General features: G+C 43.6%; 2 protein-coding genes across 2 annotated transcripts in view; one reads left to right on the forward strand and one right to left on the reverse strand.

The window, feature by feature from the left end:
- The window catches only part of LOC140700041 (uncharacterized), a 105,148-nt gene that overhangs the window by 39,261 nt on the left and 41,544 nt on the right, over window positions 1-24,343 (reverse strand). Inside the window, exons 2-5 of the mRNA XM_072972580.1 lie at window positions 20,331-20,507; window positions 18,877-19,093; window positions 15,325-15,531; window positions 1,888-2,274 (exon numbers count right to left, since the gene is read on the reverse strand). The gene's annotated coding sequence lies outside the window, so the exon portion shown is untranslated. The remainder of the gene's footprint in view (window positions 1-1,887; window positions 2,275-15,324; window positions 15,532-18,876; window positions 19,094-20,330; window positions 20,508-24,343) is intronic.
- Window positions 12,684-22,781, forward strand: LOC140700364 (uncharacterized). Its single transcript, XM_072973876.1, has 4 exons — window positions 12,684-13,147; window positions 15,282-15,882; window positions 17,455-17,511; window positions 21,995-22,781. The coding sequence occupies exons 1-4, from the start codon at window positions 12,684-12,686 to the stop codon at window positions 22,019-22,021; spliced, it is 1,149 nt and encodes a 382-aa protein (XP_072829977.1). The 3' UTR covers window positions 22,022-22,781.

Genomic DNA, 24,343 nt, shown 5'->3' on the forward strand with positions numbered 1-24,343 from the left:
AGGTGGTGGAGGAAAGGGGCAGTGTGCTCCAGGATGGGAGTGTTTCATGCTGTTCCTGAATGGATCCACAGACCTCCCAGCCCAGATATGCCTGGGCAGAGTACTCCCCACAGCCTGTTGGTCATGTTGCCAGATGTGGGGTGAAAAATATTCTAAGTCGTCCCCTTCCAAGCCACGAGAAAGTCACACAGTCTACAATTACTATCAGAGCCACATCTGGGAGTCACCCAGCTGTCTGCACCAATTTGACTACTGGAAATTCCTGATGAATGACAATTTATTTTAAATACCAGAGTAACAACTTGACCTGCCCAAAATGACCATTTTTTAATCATTCACCATTTTTTGCTTTGGTTACCTATTCTTTTCTGCAGAGAACACAAAGGCAGAAAAAATGAAAATGGTGCTTTAATGTACATTAACCTCAAATCCGAATGCTGTTCTTTCCAAGGTGTGGGAAAGGGGAAAGGGTTCTGTGGAGTTAGCTTTGAGGGAATGAAAGACTCCTTTTGGATGGGGCTCTTGGGCTCCTTCAGGCCATGCTGAAACGCCAGGGGATTTTCTAGTAACTAATACAATTAATTCACATCTGCAAATAAGAGTCTTCTTGAAGTCACAGATTACCAGGCCTGCGAGTTCCAATCAGACACACTGTCCACCAGGATGAACGATTACTGTGAGCAAAGCCCCAAGACTCCCCCGGCTGAGGCCCCTCAGGAAAGCCTTTGTCTGAAGTCCTCCCCTGATGACATAAAAAGCAGGTGCAGTTCATATTTCTGGCTCCAAAACCACCCACAGACTGCACTGGCAGCATTAATTACAGGAAAGAATCCCTGATGATCACTTCACTTTTGCTCCATAGGAGCCAGCAGCGCAGGTAAGTCCCGAATCCAGAGACCTGCCAAGTAGCCATTCATGGGGGAAGCAACACGCAGGTGGCCAGAACACTTTCCTGAGGAGAGCGAGCTTCGAGGTAGCTGCTCTTTAGTTTCCGACACAGGTCGCCCTCCAGGGCTGGTTCTCACCGCTCTCCCCCTGCAAACCCACCGGGCCCTGGGGCTCTGTACCCTGCCGCCCCTCTCCACCCCTGGCTCTTTCCCTGGCCCCCGCCGGATCGCGTGCACTCCGCTCCAAGTCTCTCCATATAGCACGTGCGACGGGATGGGGGTGCCGGGAATCGGGCACCCACCTGGCCCAGCAGGGGGCCACCATGCCTGCCGCCCCGACCCCTCACTAGGAAGACTGTAATAATTACATCTTCCTACTACCCTTAGCCAACCAGCCCAGAAGGGCAACAACCGCTGCTGGGGGGGGGGGGCTCCTTACAGAATTCCTGAGCCTCGCTCGGTAACCGCCCCTAAAAAGCCTCCGTGCTCCCCTTCCACTTAGAGAGCTCGTGGCCACACTCCCAGGGCGATCTGTCAGCCTCCTGGTCACCGCGGACGTCGCACCCGGCATAAGTGACTCCTCCAGCCTCCCCGCCGCGCCCCGCGCCCCTTTCACACAGCCCAGGCTCCCGGCGCCTTCCATCCATTCCCAGGAGTGGTCGACCTACCGGTCCCCGCTGGGCGGGGAGAGAGGGTGCAGTTTGCTGCAGCCCCCATCCCCTCGTGGTGCCCAGCCTGAGCAGGGCGTGCAGCCCTTCGGGCAGCTGGCGCCCCTTCCCGGGATTCCTCGCGTCCCCCAGCTGGTGGGGCCAAGCGGAGAAAGTCACCTCTCCGCGAAGCCCCACTCGGCGCTCGCTCTCGCACCCCTGGAAGCCACGGGTGCCAGGGCCCCGTGCAAGAATGCCCCGGGCCACCCCTCCCAGCCGCCCTCGCGGGGCCCCAGCTGTCCATTTCGCCGCGCAGCCCTCGCCCCCCCCAAACCCCAATGGCTCCCGCATACCCCGCGGGGTCCTCGCGCAGCTTTGGGCCTGCGGTCCGCACCTTCCTCAGTGTAGACATCCTCAGGCGCGCCAGTTCAGCAGGTGCCCAGGGACATGGCCTGGGGGCACATCAGCCAGCCTAGGGATCCTCGCCGCTGCCGCCGCTCGACCCGCTGGAGTTCCTTGCACTGACTGGCTTTACGACTGGCGCCTGCGCACTAGGCGCCCGGGGAGGCACCGCGCACGGCGCACAGATGGGAAGGCCAGCGCCAGACCTCTGCAGAGGGGCAGGACTAGCGCCTGGGGGAGCGCCAGGCTTCAGATCCGTTACCATGACACGTGCATTCACGGGCACATGTAGTATACTCTCAGACATAAATCCAGGCAATATATTTTTGAACCAGCTCCTGGAGTAATTGAAATAAAAGCAAAAATAAATAAATGGGATCTAATTAAACTTAAAAGCTTTTGCACAGCTAAGGAGACCATCAACAAAATGAAAAAACAACCTACGGAATGGGAGAAAATACTTGCAAATGATGCGACCAAAAAGGGACTAATTTCCAAAATATACAAACAGCTCATACCTCTTAATATCAAAAAAACAAGCAACCCAATCTAAAAATGGGCACAAGACCTAAACAAGCAATTCTCCAATGAAGACATACAAATGGCCAATAGGTACATGAATTAGCTCAACATCACTAATTGCCAGAGAAATACAGATCAAAACTACAATGAGATACCACCTCACACCAGCCAGAATGGCCATCTTTATAATGTCTACAAATAATAGATACTGGAGAGGGTGTAGAAAAAGGAAAACCTCTACACTGTTGGTGGGTGTGTAGACTGGTGCAGCCACTATGGAGGACAATATAGAGGTTCCATGTGATCCAGCAATCCCACTCATGAGCATATATACCCAGAGAAAAATGAAATTCAAAAACACACATGCACCCCAATGTTCACAGCAGCACTATCTACAATAGCCAAGATGTGGAAACAACCCACATGTCCATCAACAGATGACTGGATAAAGAAGTTGTGAGATATATATATATACACACACATATATACACATATACATACTAAATACATACACACACACGATGGAATACTACTCAACCGTAAAAAAGAATAAATGCCATTTGAAGCAACATGGATGGACCTGGAGATCATCATTCTAACTGAAGTGGGCCAAAAACAGAAAAATGCCATATATCACTTATATGTGAAATCTAAAAAATAAAAGTGGGGGGACACAAATTAACTACTTATTATTTGTAACTTTAATGACTGATTTCTTGAATATGTGTAAGCATATTTGATTGTCCTTTATAGTCAGATTACTGCATTCTATTGATTCTTATTTTGTGGTTGGCTTTATTCCTTTGATAACTATGTAAGTTTAAAAAGTTAAAGCTATAATCTGTTCTTAAAGACAATTATCAGTACATATACATAAACTAACAAAATATGTGCAGTATATTGTATATAAGTATTTACATGCAATATATTGTCACAATTCTACCTAATAAAACTGAAAAAAAGATCTTTTTTGTTTGGTTTTTTGTTGGTTTTCTAGGGGGAGGAGGTAATTAGGTTTATCTATTTATTTACTTTAATGGAGGTACTGGGGATTGAACCCAGGACCTCGTGCATGCTAATAAGCAAACGCTCTACCACTGAGCATAGAACTTAATTCCCGAGAACAGTGAAACAAGCGAGGCACGCCCGATGACTGCCTGAACTTAGTGCCAGGAGGCAGTTTCAAAGCCACAGCACAGAGAAGGGGAAACTCAGAGGACGGCAGTTACACTGAGTGGAGGGGTAGAGATCAACATTTGCGGAGGCCAAGACAGCTAGATTTGGCAGGACAGCACCCCTGGGAGGACGGGGCAGCACAGAGGTCCCCTACAGTCAGGTTGAATTCTGACCTGTCCAAGATGAGACTATCTAAATTTGGGGAAAGCAAGAAGTATACTATATAGCACAGGGAACTATATTCAGTATCTTGTAGTAACTTATGGTGAAAAAGAATATGAAAACAAACATACATGTATGTTCCTATATGACTGAAGCATTGTGCTGTACACCAGAAACTGGCACAACACTGTAAACTGACTATACTTCAATAAAAATATATTTTAAAAAATAAAGTTGGGGAGACAAGCACCAGAGAACAGTTGGTCTAAGAAGCCCAGAGCTCACACAGGGCTAGTTCATGGCTCCACCAGCAAGAGTGGAAATGATTCCTAACACACATGGCAGCAGACAAAATCCTCAGAAGAGCACCACCTCAGGAATGGAGCTAAATCATCTCTAAACTAACAGCTGTCCTGGACCTGCCCCAACAAAGCCTAAAGACCAGCTTCAAAATGATACAACTATGTCCCAGTAACATAACTCCATGCCAGAAAGTCCAGCACTATTTAAAGGAGTACAACAAAATCCAGCACCCAACAATGTATGTCTGATATCCAAGCAAAAATCACCAGGCAGGCAAAGGAAGAAGAAATTATGACCCATAACCAGCAGAAAAAACAATCAACAGAAACAGACTCAGACAAGAGATAATGGAATTAGCAGACAAGAGCATTAAACAATATTATACTGGTATAGCTTCTTGGGGAAAAGTTTGGTGATTCCTTAAAAGGTTAAACATAGGGTTATCATATGAACCAGCAACTCCACTCCTAGGTACATACCCACGAGAAATGAAAATTTATGTCCACACAGAAGCCTGTACACAAGTGTTCATAGCAGCATCATTCATAACAGCCAAAAAGGAGAAACACTGCAAATGTCCATCAACTGACGAATGAGTAAAATGTAGTATATCCATACAGTGGAATATTATTCAGCAATAAAAAGGAATGAAGTACTGAACATGCTACAATGTGGATGAACCTTGAAACCATTATGCTAAGTGTGAAAAAAAGCAGTCACAAAAGAGCACATATGATTCCATTTATGTGAGGTGTCCTGAGTAATCAAATCTATAGAGACAGAAAGATTAGTGGTTGACTGGGCTGGAGAGGAGGACGGAATGGGGAGTGACTGCTAATGGGGACAGAGTTTCTCTGAGGGGTGATGAAAATAATCTAAAATTTATATCGTGGGTGTGGCTGAACAACTCTTGTTACTAAAAGACATTGATTTATACACTTTAAGTGGGTAAATTATATACCTGTACGATTAGGTCTCAACAAAGCTATTATGAAGTTATTATAAATATATCCCCTGTAGTAAGAAGGTAAAGCAAAAGGAAGCAGAGAAATGGTAGATACAAAGTAAACAAACCCAGTTGCACTTCCAGCAAAGGAAAGTACAAGATTGGAAATAAAAAATACACAGATTAATAGCAGAATAGACATTGTAGAAGATCAGGAAATTTTAAGAAACAACAATAAAAACTGTCCAATATGAAGCACAGAGAGACCAAGACAGACTGAAACACAAATTAACAAGGCGTCAGCGACCGGTGGGACAATATTCAGTTGAGTAACACATGTCATTGGGGTCAAAAACAGGAGCGAGGGAGAGGACAGGAGAAATAATGTTTAAGTAATGGCTAAATTTTTTCAAGATGATAAAAATCATAATCCCACAGACCGAAGAAAACTTGACAAATCCTAAATAAAATAAATATAAAGAAAACCGCATGAAGGTACATCACATCAAAATTAGTGATAAAGAAATGAATTTAAAAGTCAGAGAAAAAAAGACACACTAAAAAGAACACAGACAGAACGAGAGCAAACTGCTTTTCAGAAACTATGTATGACAGGACAATGGAGGGGCGTCCTTAACAAGGGAGGGGAAGGCTAGCATCCTAGAACTCCACTCCAAGTACAAGTGAAGATGATAAAATACCAAAAACAAGCTTAGAGGATTCACTGCCAGCAGAGCTGGACTGTAAGAAATGTTAAAAGAAAGTTCACCAAGCAAAAAGAAAATGACACCTTCTAGATGGTGTGAACTTAAAGGAATGGTGAGCTGGAAAGTACCAATACTGGAGTAAATATAAAGATTTTTTTCTCACTTTTAATATTTTTAAAAGATAATGATTTAAAGCACACTAATAATAATGTATTATGGGGGATCATAACACATGAAGACGAAAAGGAGGACTAAATAAGAAGGGAGAAATGGAAGTTTATAGTTTCAAGGATCATACACTCTATGTAAACTGGTATATTATTTAAAGATTGGCTATGATCGGTTAACGATGCGCAAAGTCTAGAGCAACCATTGTAAAACAACAGAGGCAGAGCTAATAAGCCAGGAGTGGAGATAAAAGGGGTTCATTTAAACAACAACAACAACTTAACTCAAAAGAGGGCAGGTAAGAGGGGAAAGGACACAAAGAACACACAGGACAAACAGAAAACTAGTCACACTAAGGGTAGCCTGAAAACCGAACAAATCATAATTACATTAAATGAAATGGTCTTTTACAAAACAATCTCCACAAATAAAAGGCAGAGATGGGCAGACTGGATCAAACAGCAGCAACAACAACAAAAACAAGACCCAACTCCATGCTATCTACACACATACAGACACAGATTCAACACAGAGACAGAGACAGGTTGAAAGTACAAGGAAGGAAAAAAGACATTCCACAAAAACACTGATCAAAAGAAAGCTGGGATAATTACACTAATAGCAGCTCAAAAAACACTGAGGATGGAGAGAGACATTCCACACTAACAAAGGAGTCAATGGACCAGGAGGACAGGACAACCTTAAAGGTTTGTCAGGAGTGAACTTCCAAATACAGGAAGCAAAACAGAACTGAAGAGGCAAATCCATAATTGCAGCTGGATGCTCAACATTTGTTTCACAATAACTGACAGAACAAGAGGTCACAAAATGAAGCTGACCACTTTGATCTAACGGGCATTTACAGAACACACTACCCAAAACAGCATATAAACATTCTTCTCACGTACACTTAAAACATTCACCACGACAGACCATGTTTAGGCCATAAAACAACTCAATAAATTTAAAGAGAACTGAAATCATACCAAGTAGTTTCTCTGACCACAAAAGGATTAACTTAAACAATAACTGGAAAGTCCTCCAAATACTTGGAAATTAAATAATTCACTTCTTAATAAACTATGAAAGTCAAAGAAGAAATCACAAGATAAAATAAAAAGGATCTTCAATGGAATGTTAAAAAAAAACTCTGTTATATGTAGCTAAAACAGGTTGTCTGCAGGAAATTTATTCTTTTTTAATGTTTATATTAGGAAAGAAGAAAAGTCTCAAATAAATGACCGAAGCTTCCATCTTATCAGGAGAGGAGCAAATTAAACCCACAACAATCAGAAAGAAATGATAAAGAGTTGAAATTATGGAACTAAAAACATAAAAGCAATAGAGAAAAATCAGTGATACCAAACATTAATTTTTTGAGAAATCAACATCATATAGCTCTAGCCAGACTAATAAAGGAAAAAAGAGAAATGACAAATTATCAACATCAGGAACAAAAACAAAAACACTACAGACCATACATGTATTAAAAAGAGAATAATAAAACATCTTTATGCTCATAAACTTGACAACTTAGATGAAATGGACAAGTTTCTGAAAAGATCCAAAATATCAAAAACTCACTCAAGAAAAGATAAAAAAGCCAGTAACAAACAGCACTCTCTCTAGCAAATGAATTAAATTAGTAGTTAAAAACTTCACAAAGAAAACTCCAGGCTCTGAATTCACTGCTGAATTTCACCAATCCTCTGAGAAAAAAGTAATACAAATTCTACCAGAAAGCAGAAAAGGGAACAATTTCCAACTCATTTTACGAGACTACCACTATTCAAATACCAGACAAACATTTTACTTTAAGAATGCAACGTTGTAAGTTTAACCCTGAAAATCAATGCATTTGATATTAAAAGAAAAACCATAGGATCCTATCAATAAATGTGGAAAAAAGCATGCGATAAAATTCAGTATCTAATCATGACTTTAAAAAAAAATTTAACAAACTAGGATTAAGAGGAATTTCCTCAACATAATAAAGGGCACACATGAAAAATTTACACCTAACATCATACTTAACAGTGAAAGAATGAATGTTTCCCCTTAACACTGAGAACATAACAAGGACCTGTCCCTACTTCTGTTCAAAATGGACTAGAGATCCTGGCCAGTGAAATAAAGCAAAAAAAGAAATAAAAAAAATATACACACATACACACACATAATCATATATATGGATAAAAGGAAGATGTAAAACTCTTCATTCACAGATATGATCAAAATAGAAAATTCTAAGAAATCTACAAAAAATGGTATTAGAACTAATATGTGAATTTAGCAAAGCTGCAAGAGAGAAGGTTAGTGTATAAAAATCAACTATACTGCTATATCCCAGACATGAACAGCTGGAAGCTGTAATTTTGAAAATATCATTTACAATGGCATGAAAATATTAACTACTCAGGAATAAATTCTACAGATACATGTGAAAGATCTCTACTCTGAAACATATAAAATAATGGTGGAAAAAATTAAAGAAGACTAGACCTAGAGTAGTTCAAAACAATTCTGGGAAAAAAACTAAGTTGGAAGACTTACACTGTTTGATTTCAAGACTTACTATAAAGCTAAAGTAATAAAGACAGCATGGTATTGGTAAAAAAAAAAAAAGTTATGTACATCAATATAACAGTAAAAAAATGTCCAGAGACATTTTATGATATCAAGATAGATCAATGAGTAAATTAACGTACTAAAGTTTGTAGGTTAATGAATTGTGGACATCCCCCTCAATGAGCATGCCCATTCCCACCCACCATGTTTTCCTAGGAACAACCCCAGGCTCCTGTCTTGCTTCTAAGCCCTCACTGAAACAAAACCTTTTGGAAGGGATGTGAGGATTCACACTTCATTTTGGGGCAAAGGCTCAAGATAGTAAGGCCTAAAAATAATCTACTTACTCAGTTTTAATTATAAATCATTCCTTTACTGAATGTGAATTACACTAAGCCAATGTGCAAAACATTTAAGAACTAAGCTCCTAAAACCAATACCACAGAAATACAAAATATCATAAGAGAATACTATGATCAACTATATGGAAACAAATTGGACAACCTAGAAGAAATGCACAAGTTTCTTAAAATACACAGTCCACCAAGACTGAATAAGAAACAGACCACTTCAATAGACCAATCACTAGAAATGAAAGAGAATTAGCAATAATTTGCTATCACCAAAAACCTCCCTGCAAACAAAAGTCCAAGACCAGACGGCTTCACTTGGGAATTCTACGAAACATACAAAGAACTCATACCGATTCTTCTCAAACTCTAAAAATTTAGACTGAAAAGGAACGAGTACTCCTAAACACATTCTATAAAGCCACCATCACCTTGATACCAAAACCAGACAAAGACACTACCAAAAATGAAAATTACAGGCCAATATCACTGATGAACACACATGTAAAAATCCTCAACAAAATATTAGCAAACAGAATCCAACAACACATAAAAAAGATCATACACCATGATCAAGCTGGATTCATCCCAGGGACACAAGGATGGTTCAAAATACACAACTCAATATGACATACCACATCCACAAAATAAAGGACAAAACCACACGGTGATCTCAACAGATGCAGAAAAAGCACGAAAAAATTCAGCCATTTATGATAAAAACTAATAACAAAGTGGGCATAAAGGAAACATGTCTCAACATAATAAAAGCTATTTATGAAAAATCTACAGTAACCACAGTACTAAACAGTGAAAAACTGAAAACTATCCCACTAAAATCTGTAACAAGATAAGGAGGCCCACTTCAACTGCTTCTATTCAACATAGTCCTGCAACTCCTAGCAAAAGCAATCAGGCAAGAAAAAGAAATGAAAGGGATCCAAATTGAAAGAGAAGAGATAAAACTATCATTATATGTGGATGACATACTATATATAGAAAAACATAAAACCACCACACACACACACAAAAATCTACATATAATAAAGAATTTAGCAAGGTAGCAAAAAACAAGATTACACACACAAATTAGTTACATTTCTTTACAATAACAATGAATCAACAAGAAAAGAAAGTAAAGAAACATTCCCTTTTAAAATTGGTTCCAAAAAATAATACAATAAGGGATAAACCTAACCAAGGATGCAAAAGATATATGTGTGGAGTACTACAAAACACTAACTAAGAAAATTAAAGAGGACTTAGAGAAATGGAAAGAAATCCCATGTCCTTGTATTGGAAGAATTAATATTGTCAAAATGGCCATACCTGCCCAGAGCAATCGATAGATTGAATGCGATCCCTATAAAATCACCCAGGACATATTTCACAGTACTAGAACAAATCATCCCAATATTTATATGGAATCAGAAAAGACCCAGATTTACCAAAGCATTACTCAAGAAGAACAACAAAGCTGCAGCAATAACCCTCTCAGACTTAAGACAGTACTACAGACCTACAATCAAAACAGCATGGTATTGGTACAAACACAGGCATATGGATCAATGGAATAGAAATGAGAGCCCAGAAATTAAACCCACAAACTTTTGCTCAATTAATCTTTGACAAAGGAGGCAAGAACATACAATGGAGGGAACACAGTCTCTTCAGCAAATGGTATTGGGAAAACTGGACAGCAGCAGGTAAATCAATGAAGCTACAACATTCCTTTACACCATACACAAAAGTAAACTCAAAATGGCTTAAAGACTTAAACAGAAAACTAGAATCTACAAACCTCTTAGAAGAAAACATAGGCAAAACATTATCTCACATACATCTCAGCAATGTTCTCCCAGGGCAGTCTACCCCAGCAACAGAAAGAAAAGCACAAGTAAACAAACAAATGGGACCTAACTGAACTTACAAGTTTCTGCACAGCAAAGGAAACTGTAAGCAAAACAAAAAGACAACCTACTGAACGGGAGAAAATACTTGCAAATGATTCGACTGACAAAGGCTTAATTTCCAGACTACACAATCAGCTCATACAACTCAATAACCAAAAAACAAACCACCCAATCCAAAAATGGGCAGAAGACCTGAACATGCATTTCTCCAGTGAAGACACACAAACGGCCAACAGGCACATGAAAAAATGCTCAATACCTCATTAACAGATAAACGCAAATCAAAACTACACACCAGTCAGAAAGGCCATCATTCAACAAAAGTCCACAAAGGAGAAATGATGAAGAGGCTGTGGTGAAAAGGGGACCGTCCTACACTGTTGGCGACAATGTAGTTTGGCATAGCCACTGTGAAAAACAGTTTGGAGATTCTTCCAAAGACTGGAACTAGACTTGCCAAAAGATTTTGATCTCGGGGGCCGGCCGACAAGTTCCCAAAAGCCCGGGCCTCGAGTGGTATTCCAACCTGGAGGGCCAAGGGTGACCTGCGGTCCCCAGGCAGGTCCACCTAAGCAGGAAGGCCATGGCCTGAGGGCCACCTGGAGGTGCTCCAAGGCCTGTCTGGCGCCCTCCTGCCTCCCGGGGCTGCTCCTGCTTTCCCAAAACCACGTGTGAGCAGCGATGAAAACACCGGGGTTCAGAGACTACTAATGCGGGGGGGGGGGTGCACCGCGAACCAGGACAGCGGCCCCGGCTCCGCCTCCATGTCCTAACAGGCCGCATGGCCCGGGCCTCGCCTGCGCAGCCCTCCTTGTGCGCCTCCCCAACGCAGCCCAGGCCTCAACCCCAGGCTCCCTGACCTGCGCGCCCCCACCAGCGCCCCCTTACCTGCCAGGCGACAGCAGCAGAGGCGAAGGCACGCGGTGCACGGTGGCCCAGACCCCAGGCCGTGTTCTCCTCGGGGAGCTGGTCCAGGAGCACTCGGCCGTGGCCCGGCTTCCACACGCTCTGGGCGCGCTCCCGTGTCTTCGCGCGTGCGCGCCCCTCCCCCTCCCGCCGGTAGCGCGGACGGGACGCTCGGGCTGGGGCTCCCGCACTATGAGACACTGCTAGTGGGGCCGAGAGGGGCTGAGCCCGGCCACGCGAGGCTGGGCCGTGGGGCGGTGGGGCTGGCCCACCCCGTGGCCCAGGACTGGCCAGCCGGGTTCCCAACCCCAATGCCCCCACCCAGATACCGACAGGGTCCAGGAACCCAATTAGAACCACCACAGGCCCCAGGCCAGGCCACACCCCACAGTCCCATTCCCCCTGCTCGCCGCCACACAACCCCTCCACCCCCATCACGGCCCCCGCACCCTTGGCCAGGCCTGATCCCTGACCAGATACCCAAGACAAGGCTCCTTCTCCTCAGACTGAGGTCCCCACCCCCACACTCCGCCCTCCTATGTTCTAACTTACAGCCCCTGCAAACAAGCTGACCCCTCATGCCTCACCCCGGGTCCCCCCACCATCCTGAGACGGTCCCCTCACCCCTCACCCCAGGATTACCCCCACCCCTCAACCGGGTCCCCCTACTCGAAACCCCTCACCCCGGGATGGCCTCCTCACGCTTCAGCCAAGTGACTTCCACTCTGGGTGGCCTCTCACTCCTCATCCTGGCCCCTCCCGCCGTGGGATCCCCCCTCACAATGAGTGCACCCCTAACCCGAGCTGACTCCCTCACTCCTCATTCTACCGGGGGTGGGGCGGTCTGCGCTCAGGTCACCAGAGTGACAGCCACCAGACGGGGATCCGGAGCAGTGCGCGGACACACAGCCCCGTGTCCGAGGCTCCTCCGGGGTGCGGTGGGCGGGGCTGGAGGCTGTGCCAATTCCCACCAGGGCACCCTGCACCCCACCCTCACCACCTCCGTGCCCAGGGCCTCATCTGAGCATGGGGGTCAGGGTGGTCCCGGGCCATAGGCCGCGCGCCAGTGGGCATCGGGTGGGTGATGGCGTGCGTGGTGATCCGGACACCGAGGTCGGGATGCCCTGGGCAAGGGGACCTGCCGGGACGAGCGTGCGGCCCAGGGGAGGACAGCAGGCCCTGGCAGCGGTGGCGGGGGAGGGAGGCTGCCTCGGGAGAGCCAGCCGAGTTGCTCCAATCTACCCCGCTGCCTGGCCCGGAGGAGGCGTCTTTTGCCCCAGCTTCGCTGAACGCACTTCTCCCCGTCAACCTGCTCCTTGGAGGCGGGCGGGGTGTGTTCAGGGGGTGGCAGCGGTGGCGACCGCAGGATTGGGGCTGCCCTGTGAGACCATGGGGATTTGCTCCCATTTCCCGCTGTCACTGCCGCACCCCCCCTACCCAACCCCGCACACTGACTGCACCATGCCCACCACCCAGGAGCAGGCTGACCTGTAACCTGCGTTCCATGAACCTGGGGCGGCATAGGCCGCCCCCAGTCCAGGCCCCGGGGGAGATGGGAGCAAATGACTAGTTAGCAAGGAGCAGCCCCCCTCCTCCTGACGCCGCCCTTACCTCTGTTGCCTTAGTTCCAGCCCCCACCCATGGTTTTATTGAAGTGCGTATACAGGGTACATATCTCAACATAATAAAAGCTATTTATGACAAATCTACAACCAGCATAATACTCTGCAGTGAAAAGCTGAAAGCCTCTCTCTACTAAAATTTGACAAGGATGCCCACGCTCACCACTTCTTTTCAACAGAGTATTGAAAGTCCTGGCCATAGCAATTAGACAACAAAAAGAAATAAAAGGGATCCAAATTGGAAAAGAAGAGGTAAAACTGTCATTATATGCAGATGGCATGATGCTATATTGAGAAAACTCTAAAGGCTCTACACAAAGACTACTAGAGCTAAGAAAAGAAAGCAGCAAGGCAGCAGGACACAACAGCAACACACAGACGTCAGGGGCATTTCTTTACCAGAGAGTAATAAATACTTTCAAAATTGCATCCAAGAAAAAAAAAATTAGGAATAAATCTGACCCAGGAAGTGAAAGACTTATATGCAGAGAACTACAAAACACTAAGGAAATTAAAGAAGATTTAAAGAAATGGAAAGATAGCCCAGGTTCTTGCACTGAAAGAATTAATATTGTTAAAATGGTCATCCTGCCCAGAGCAATCTACAGATTTAATGTGAACCCTATCATATCACCCAGGACATTTTTCGCAAAACTGCAACAAATCATCCAAAAGTTTATAAGGAATAGCAAAAGACCTAGAATTACCAAAGCATTCCTGAAGAAGAAGACCGAAGCTGGAGGAATAACCCTCCCAGACTTCAGACAACGCTACAGAGCTACAGCCATCCATGGTGTTGGTACAAAAACAGACGTATGGACCAATGAAACAGAATAGACAGCCCAGAAATAAACCCACAGACCTTTGGTCCACTCATCTTCAACAAAGGAGACAAGAACACACAATGGAGTAAAGAACACACAGGTGTAGGGAAACCTGGACAGCTGCATGTACATCAATGAAGTTAGAATACTCCCTTACCCCATACACAAAAATAAATTCAAAATGGCTTAAAGACACGACACTACACACCTCTTTGAAGAAAACACAGGCAAAACATGATCTGACATACACCTCAGCAAAGTTCTCCTAGGGCGGTCTACCCAAGCAATAGAAATAAAAGCAAGAATAAACAAACGGGACAATGAAACTTACAATCTTTTATACAGCAAAGGAAACCATAAGAAAAACAAAATGACAAAACCTACAAAATGGGAGAAAATACTTGCAAATGTTTCGACGGACAAAGGCTTAATGGCCAGAATGTAGAAACAGCTCATACAACTGAACAACGAAAGAACAAACAACCCAATCCAACAATGGACAGAAAACCTAAACAAGCATTTCTCCAACGAAGACATTCAAATAGCCACCAGGCAATGAAAAACTGCTCAATATCACTAATTATCACAGAAATGCAAATCAAAACTACAGTGAGGTATCACCTCACACCCGTCAGAATGGCCATTACTCAAGTCCTCAAATAACAAATGCTGAAGAGGCTGTGGAGAAAAGGAAACCCTCCTACACTGTTGGTGGGAATAGTTTGGTGCAGCCACTGTGGAAAGCAGTATGGAGGTTCCTCAAAAGACTAAAAATAGACTTGCCAAAAGCGTTTGATCTCAGGGGGCAGGCCAACAAGCTCCCAAAGGCCCAGGCCTCGCCCATTATTCCGCCCCAGACCGCCTGTGCCCAGGAGGGTCGGGGCGGCCTCCACTCACCAGGCAGGCCCACCTACACAGGAAGGCCACGGCCTGAGGGCCATTAGGAGGTGCTCGGGGCCCATCCGGCGCCCTCCCACCTCCCGGGGCTGCACCTGCTTCCCCAAACCCACATAAGAGAGGCGGCCGAGATGCGGGGTTCAGTCACTACTCATGTGGGGGGTGGGGGGGGCACCACGAACCAGGCCGGCGGACCCCTGACACGCCTCAGGGTCCGAACGGGCCACATGGCCCAGGCCTCACCCACGCACCCCGCCCTGTGAGCCTCCCCAACTGCGCAGCCCAGGCCTCACCCACCGGCGCCCCCCACCAGCGCCCCCTTACCTGCCTGGCGGCGGCAGCGGGATCAAACACAAGCGGCGGCCCGGACCCCAGGCCGTGTTCCTGCTCGGGGAGCCGGTCCAGGAGCACCCGGCTCCCGCCAGCTTCCTCGCGCTCTGCGCCGGTTCCGTCATCCCAGTGTGCGCGTCCATGTGCGTGCGCGCCCCTCCTCCTCGCTTCCGCCGCGGGGACCCCCGGCCGGGGCTCCTGCTGTACGGGACTTGGCAACTGAAGCCTGGAGGAGCCGGGTGTGCCCGGTGGAGGGGCAGAGCCATCCCTCCCACCTACCGCCAGCCCAGGCCGGGTTCTCATTCCCAAAACGTCCCCACTCCTCCACCAACTGGTCCGGGCACCCAACTAGAACCACCACCGGCCAGGGCCAGGCCACACCTATCAGCCCTACTCCCACTGCTTGCCTCCACCGCCACCCCAGCCCCATCACTGCCCCCTCAACGCTTAATTCTGTATTTTTATAGACATAAACTTCTTATTAGGCCAGTGGCCTTCACGTTGGAGCACACCTCGGGGTTCACAGAGACTGCGCAGGGCACGTGGGCACAGGTAATATGGGAGACAGGATTTCCAGATCTCCATTTCCCACGTGTGTTCCTCCTTAAAGCAGACCCGTGACATTAGGCTGTCCTCTGTCTGCTAGCCTTTCATGGGAACTTTTTTCACACTCGAATAAAAGCAACGCCAGTTCATCTTAATCGTCTGCACTACCACTGTCCCCACAACGTAAGGACAATGATCCAAGGTGAAGTATGGATGTTGATATTGGTGTAGTCAGTCTGATGAGCAGTAAACACTTCTGTAGATTACGTGATTTCCATTTTTTTTGCTTTCAACAAAACTGAAGGGGGACCTAATGATATTGTTTTCTGAATTTACAATAACAGTAGTAATTAATATTATCATTATATATTATTTTTAAAATCACATAGCTATCACCAAAATAAAGTTATAGTAGTGATAGTTTATTACTTTATAAGTAATACTTTATTGTTGTTTTTTTTTGATGATAGGTCTCTGTGTGATTTTTTTACCTCTGTCTTGGAGGGGATATAGAAGAATTCTGTTACAGTGTTGTAAAATATCTCTTTCTTGCCGTCTCTAGTTTTTATAAAAACCAGCTCTCTTAGCACCTATGTTTTTAAAAAGGAACATTGAAATAAAATTTGATGTTAAACTACGTCATTCCAGAAACAAGAAAAAGTCATCCTGTGTGTGAACTAATTCTTAAATGTCTTGCCCCTATATTGGGATGCACTTCAAATAAAATTTTACTTTCACATTTAGTAAACTAACAAATTCATAATATATTTCACATTTTGATCAATGTGTACCAAAATGAAACTCAATCTAAGAAATTATTTAATAGAGGATTGTGTTGCTTAAAATTTTAAAGTGAATTTATGTACAGATTTTTGTTGTAGAAACTTACATAAAATATAATATTACATGAGTAAAACTATTTGGGACAAATGGAATGAATATATGGTTTGAAGTTTAAAAATGAATGATATACAATCTCTGACTATTAAAAAAATCTCACTCTTTTTTAGTGTATGATGGTGAGTTCAAATCACTATCACTTTAAGATCCTTGTATTCAGAAAAGGAGAAATATGATTAAGCAACTGATAGTGAAATATGCTAAACATTACACCCTTAAGCTTATATTCAATGATTTTAGGTATCAATTAAAAATATACTAGTGAATACTTGCTGTTTATAAATTATCTTAGGTGTTAAGCAAGCAAGGATGTTTGAAAATCACTGGGTTGGGGATTGCAGGTTTTTTAATTTGGATATTTTATAATCACCTCTGGAAAAAAATGTGCATGTTTTTCATAAACATGTAACTTGCAAGGCCCTAAGCTGCCGTTTATACGCATCTGGTCACACAGACACCAGACATTCACCATCTGCCTTATTATGTTTGGTCTATTTCCTGTGCTTATTCAGGTACTCCTCTTGATTTAAAGATGACAAATGAATGCTATTTCTATCAGTTACAGTAATTTAAAATATTTCCTCAGCAAGACAAGATCTGGCATTCTGGGGTGTTTTGTATACTATACTAATAAGTTCTAAATGTTCCCCCTTATACTTGCCTATTTCCTTTCTGCAGGTAACAGAAACGAAAATAAGCTCTGTCCTGAACTTCCCAGCTGTCATGAGAGAGTCGGTAAGTAAGAATATCTGTTTTGAAAATGATTCATAACCATCTTCTAATCACAAAACTCCTAATCTGGCAGGTTGTGGAAGTATCTGGGAAACTGTTCAGCAGCCCTTGCTTGAGTTATAGGCTAGCCACCTTGTTTTGAGAAGAACTTCACTTAAAACATGCTATGCACAGTTAGATGCTGAACTTGAGGAGTCAACAGGCTGAACTTGCTGGGAGGTGCCCGCTGCCCCAAGGGCCCAGGGACTTTGGCCACAGTGCGCAGAGGCTGTGAACCACCTGTAAAGGCCCGGGAACTGGAGTTCCTTTCCTCAGACTTGTCTGAAGTCTGCACCTGCAGTCCAGGTGCCTCAAACATATTAGAAATACCTTTTTAAAGGCAAAGAGGGAAAATGTTTAGTAGTAAGAAACAAAACCCTAAGTGGGCTCTGGAGACAGAGGCTCACACTCACACCCTGTACTTCCATTCACTGAAGATACCGTTTCCCCTCATGGTTGGTCAGTTGGTTGGATTTTATTTCTATATTTGAAGGGTTAGGACAAGTTGTACAAACTATAGGTATCAGGTTAATATTAATATTAATTTATTTTAGTCCTTTCTCAAAATACAAAGGATTTTGAAGAAAATGAAAGAGAAGATTTAAAGTCTATTTTAAAGATAAATCTTACTTTCCATTACCGTGTTTAAAAAAAAAAAAAAGCAGCTGTGAAAGCAGTTAAAACTCTTACCAGGGATGTCCTTACACCCTGATCCATTATCCTTGTGGAGAGAAGCCACAAGCCACGGGCCTGAGGCCCAAGGGGAAAACCCCCCAGTGCAGGATGCCCAGCCCCCCACAGGCCAGTTCCCCAGCCTGCCCCAGGCCCGCAGACAGGCTGCGTGACCATCATTCTCGAGATGTGTACACGTTTGCTTTGCACTTTTGGAAGCTCGAACCATGTCCTCGGGTCTCCCAGAGGGACACAGCGAGCGCTGGAAGCCCTGGTCTCTGGGCTTGGTACTTGAGCCTGTGCCTCCTCCGTCAGCATCTGCCCCGGCCTCTCACCTGCCCTGTGACCATCCATGGGAACATGGCAGCTCCGTGTTGGGGGCTGTCCTGGCTGCGTGGGGCTGAGCAGCACCTGTGGACTAAGTCTACCTGGGGCCAGTAGTGGCAACCATAAATGGCCCGGACTTTGCCTTTTGAGAACCCCCCCGGTCTGGTGTCCTCCACGGGTGGCCTGTCTGGCTCGCTCAGCATGACACTCGCAATCCTACAGAGGATGTGGCCCCACGTGGCCTGGGTGGAATGTGGGTACCGGGATCAAGTTGCCTACCCAGCTTATCACTGCAGTAAATGTGAAACAACCCCAAAGCTATGTTCTTACCTCTGGTTGCTTCTTGAAGGGGAACTTCCAAAGGCTGAGATCCTTCTTCCGAGTCTGGGGCCAGATGTGTTGGCTGCACGTGGGTTACACTATGCAGGCTCCACCAAGAAGTAAAAAGGCAGCAGAGTCCCGTGGACCCAGCCTTGGTAGTTACCAGCCTTAAAGCAGCTGCCAGTCACCGAAGCTGATTGTGAACTGCCTCCTGTTAAGTATGGCCCTGATTTGGGAGAGAAAAATAACCTCTGTTTAAATTAAACTTGAATATTATGACAAAAATGATCAATTGCTTTATAGATCCCCCAGATTTGGTTTTTTAAGTGCAAGAATGCAAAACTTGAAGTAACATGCATCACTCAGGAGGGCAGGCACCTGTGCATGCGGGCTGCTCAGTGACCCTGTGGGCTGGGCTTCCATGGCCTCCAGGATGGCCTCCCTTCCTGGAAGAACATGTCTCCTTGGCTCATCAGTTTTTAATGAATCATTTTGTGGACATTAAACATCTCCTATGGAAGTTATCCCTAATATTCACAGTAAAGAGGAGCTTTACAGCATCCCAGCTCACTGAAGACAAAGCTAGCGGCAGGCATGGCACCTAGTGGCTTATGAGCTGTCCCCTTCTGGGAGTACCTGCCTTCACTTAGGCCAGGCTCCCTGCTTTGTTTCCAGGTGGATGAACTTTCCCAACAGACTAAACTCCTGACTCCTAGACTCGTCCCCTGGGAGGTGGGGGTTTTGCCTGACGAGTCAGCTGGGTGAGGCGTCTGGCACACCCATGTCTGCTGTCTTAGCCACATCCCTCCCCAGCTCTGCCAGCATGAGCCCCCGCGTCAGCCTCGGTCTGGCTCCAGCCTGGATGGAAAGAGGGGCCTCCTCCATCCCAGCAGCGCTGCCCCCTCCTCACACCTGTCCATCTCTTTACTGCTTTACCCTTGTCTCATCTGGAGACGACAGTTAGAGCAAATTAGAGGGCAGGGAGTGAATCAAGTCTGCGATCCCCTCTGCCTTTCCTCTTCCTCGGTTCCTAATATCTTTTCTCCTCTAATTATTCATCATAAAATATATTCCTACAACCACTAGGCAACACTCCAGGTGTCAGTGATCACCAAGGAGCATCAGCATCAGTTGTTACTATTCGCACGGTCTGGATAGCACAGGGATGCAGGGGAATAGACTAATTCCCCTTGAAATTTTGCTCCGTTGAAGCAAAATGCTCTGCTGAATCTTGGCTCTGTCTGTTGAATGCAATTTAAGACATGTGTGGTTGCTGAGGACCCTGGGGTGTAATCTCTACAGCGGTTAAAAGTGCTGGAGACAGACCTCCCAGACTCAGCTCCCAGCCCTGGGACAGATCACTTAACGTTGGCAAGTCTCGGTTTGTATTCTGTGCAGTGGGGACATGTGGGCATGTCCGGCACCCACCACAGTGCCCGGCTCAGTGGACAGGAGAGACTTACCGTGCACACAGAGAGGGACACCTGTACCCTGCCATCAGCATTCCTACGCATCTTTAATTTTGCAGTTAGTGCTCCAAACAGGGTACGTGTGCGGCAGCTAAGACGGCTGTGGCTTTCAAAATATTCCCCGATGCTCACAAGCACCTTTCACTTGCTGCTTCTCGTTGTCCATCGTGTCTGGGGGACAAGAGGGCAGAGGAGTAACTTGAGGGCTTTCACTAGTTAAGTTCGGTTACTCAAGATTGAGCTCCATAGGGAGGTCATGAGTATAATTATTGATAAGAAAATCATGTTCAGAATGATTTTTCTTCAACATCAACTTGCATTCTTCTGATCTGGTGACAACGTGGCATGGCATGAGGACTGGTCTCAACGTAGTGTGACAGCTACTTTCCCTGGTGCTTAGCAACGACTGTTTATCAGTATATTGGTAGTCATTCAACTGGTTTTGATTTGATCCAGGCTCTGTCAAGTTTTATTCTTTTAGTGAAATACGTTTAGCCTTATTTCTTAAAATTAATAGATTAAAAATAAATACAGTATAAAATATAAAAATATAAAGCACTTCATTTTATGGAAGGACTATTCCGGTAATATTGCTAGTGGGATTAGTTATTATTAAGGTTATTTCTCTGGGAGAACTCAACTACAAGACACGTGCTTTATAGAAAGAGCTATAGCACCATCTTGTGTGAGATACAAATTCAGTGCTTCAGTCAAGGTAGTTTAATTAAAGTGATGACTATTTTTATTTCTTACTGACAGGCCAAGTTCAGTTTATTTTTATTATTATAGTATTATAGGCTCAAATAAGTAACTGGCTTTAGAATTTGGTTATTTATATTTTCTGTATATTTGCTCTTCGATGCAAGCACCCAATGGCCTAATGTATGCACAAAATTGTACAGAACTTGGAAATGCTGGATTCCATGTAGCTGAGGACAAAGAAAGTGTGTTTCTGTGTAATTCTGTAGAATTCTTGTGATGCTACACAGTTTATGGTATTTGATGTCTTTCACTCGTGTTACCCACTCAATTCTCAGGGTATTTCTTCCCAATACAACACCCACAATTCTAGACGCAGTGTAAAGTTCTTGTTAAACGTGTAGACGTGCTTCTTGATGCACAAATTTGAATTTTGTCTCTGTTTTGAGAGAAGGGATCCAGTAAGTACAGCAGTGAGAACAGCCATAAAAGCCTGGGGGAGGTAAGTGTCTGCAGCTGCAATGGCACGGGCACCGGGGCCGGAGTCCTCAAAGCCAGTGACTGCAGAGCTCGGTGTTCACGTTAAGGCTGTAATGATCCAATCAGGAGCATAAGCATCGACTTTCATCAAATAACTATAGTTCATGGAAACTATCCTGACTATTCTATTAAAACAGGAAAAACTGAGAAATATTATAGATTATTCAAAATTTAAACTCATAACCACAATAATTGCTGAACACATGTTTAAGTACATAATCAAATGCAGTCTGACTTGTGTGGATTTAGGGAATGTTATTACCAAACGTGTGCTCTTCACAATGGGGTGAAATCACAGCCCACGTGCTTCCAAGGCGTCCGCACACCAAGCCCCGAGTTGTTCACGGATATCTTACTGACACATGCTTCCAGTTTCCTCATAAAAATGTGCATAATTTAAATACTTTTTCTTATTTTAGGCAATTGAAACCAGCCTACAGAAGTGACAGCACTGTATTCTTTTGAAGGACAACAGCTGGGGGACTTGAATTTTCAAGCTAGAGACAGAATCACAGTTTTATTAAAAACAGACTCACATTTTGATCGGTGGGAAGGAAAGCTTCGAGGTCAAACTGGCATTTTTCCAGCCAACTCTGTTATCATGAATTAAAGTTCATATGACTTCCTTCTCTGAGAATTATAAGAAAATTATTTCTACACTCACAGGATTCACTATCCAGTTAAACAATGTTTAATACAAGTTCAAAATCTCTTCTGTTTATTCCATAAATCTTTATCCTGTATGTAAAAGATCTTGTTTTTCTATATATAAATATTTACCTTACATGTCTTTAAATACTTTCCACTAATTTTATTACATATACTATTTAAGAGTTAATGTATTCCAATTCATATGGTCACATTATTTTTGTGTTCATTTTCAAAAACCCATAAACACTTGATTTGGCTTTGTGCCTGATGACTTAAAAGCTTAAAGATGGGGGCATGAATTCTAACTGGGTATTAAGTAATAACTAGAATATTTATTCTTAAAATTATTTCTATACCTTCAAAAATTGCATATATTTGTTTCATGTACATGTATATGAAAGATGCTATTAGAAAGAAATTCAACCACTATTCATTAAAAAAAAGCTGAAATCTATTAGTTTTCTTTCTTTGTGAGGTTATGTTCATATGTAGCAGTAGAATAAACTTACGTTGACATGGTTCTGTTGTCCCTAAATAAATGTTTTTAAATGCTAATTTAATGTTTTGATTTTGTTTTTCTTATTTGTGTTTTGTAAAGTAACCAGAGGCCTATGATTGGTCTGCAGGTTAAAACTCACCTCCATGACAGTACTGCTAAATCCTTATTTTTTTGTTTTATTAACATAAATTTGATAAACAAAATTGTAAAATTTTTAAAGGGTCTGTGATTTGAAATACACAGATGTTGTTAAAGGATTCTGAGTTAATGAACACATCCAAAATCTCACATATTTTTTTATGTGATGAGAACCCTTAAGTTCTACTCTCTCAGAAAATTTCAATTATAGAATGCAACATTATAACTGTAGTCTCCACATTGTACATTAGATCCCCAGAACATACTCCTCTTACAAACTAGAAGTTTGTACCCTTGATCAGCATCTCTTAATTTTGCCCACTTCCCAACCCCTGGTCAACACCAATCTGGTCTCTTTCTATGAGTTTGATTGTTTTGAATTCCATTTGAGATCATGCAGTATTTATTTGTCCTTGTCATTTAACATAATCCCCTCAAGTTTCATCCATGTTGTTGGAAATTTCAAGATTTTCTTCCTTTGTGTGTGTGTGTGTGTGTATGTGTGTGTGTGTGTGTGTGTGTGTGTATAAATAATCTCACATTTTCTTTATCCATTCATCTATTGATGGACATTTAGGGTTTTCTATATATAACATGCCATCTGTAAACAGAGAAAATCTTACTTCCTCCTTTCCAGTTTGAATGCCCTTTTTATCTTCTTCTTGCCTAACTTCTCTGGCCATGGCTTCCAGTACAATGCTGAATAGAACTGGTGAGAATGGATGTCCTGATTGTTCCTGATCCTGGAGGGAAAGCTTTCAGATTGTCACTGTGGAGTATGATGTTAGCTGTGGGCTGGTCAAACATGAGCATGTTGTTTAATCTCCACACATGTGGGCTGGTCAAACATGAGCATGTTGTTTAATCTCCACACATTTGTGAACTTTCCAGTTTCCTTCTTATAACTGATTTCTAGTTTTATACCATTGTGGCCAGAAAAAGATGCTTGATATGATTTCAGTCTTCTTAAATTCCTTAAGATCTATTTTGTGCCTAAAATAGACTCTATCCTGGAGAATGTTCCATGTTCACTTGCGAAGAATGTGTATTCTGCTGCTATTGGATGAAATGTTCTGACATGTTCTTTAAGGCCAGCGTTTCCTTATTGATTTTCTGTCTGGATGATCTATCCATTGATGAAAGTGGGGTATCAAAGTGTCCCCCCCCCATAATTTTGTATTGCTATTTCTCCTCTTAGGCCTATTAGTATTTGCTTTACATATTTAGCTGCTCCTATGCTGGGCACATAAATATTTGCAAATGTTATAGCCTCTTGTTGAATTGACCCCTTTATTGTTATATGACCTTCTCTGTCTCTTATTATAGTATTTTGATTAAAGTCTATTTTTTCTGATGTAAGTACAGCTACCTCTGCTTTCTTTTGGTTTTCATTTGCGTGGAATAACTTTTTCCATCCTTTCACTTTCAGTCTGCATATGTCTTGAAAGCTGGTGAGTGTTTTGTAGGTAGCATATTGTTG

Source organism: Vicugna pacos, chromosome 12 (assembly GCF_048564905.1).
Source record: "Vicugna pacos chromosome 12, VicPac4, whole genome shotgun sequence".
NCBI classification, from domain to species: domain Eukaryota; kingdom Metazoa; phylum Chordata; class Mammalia; order Artiodactyla; family Camelidae; genus Vicugna; species Vicugna pacos.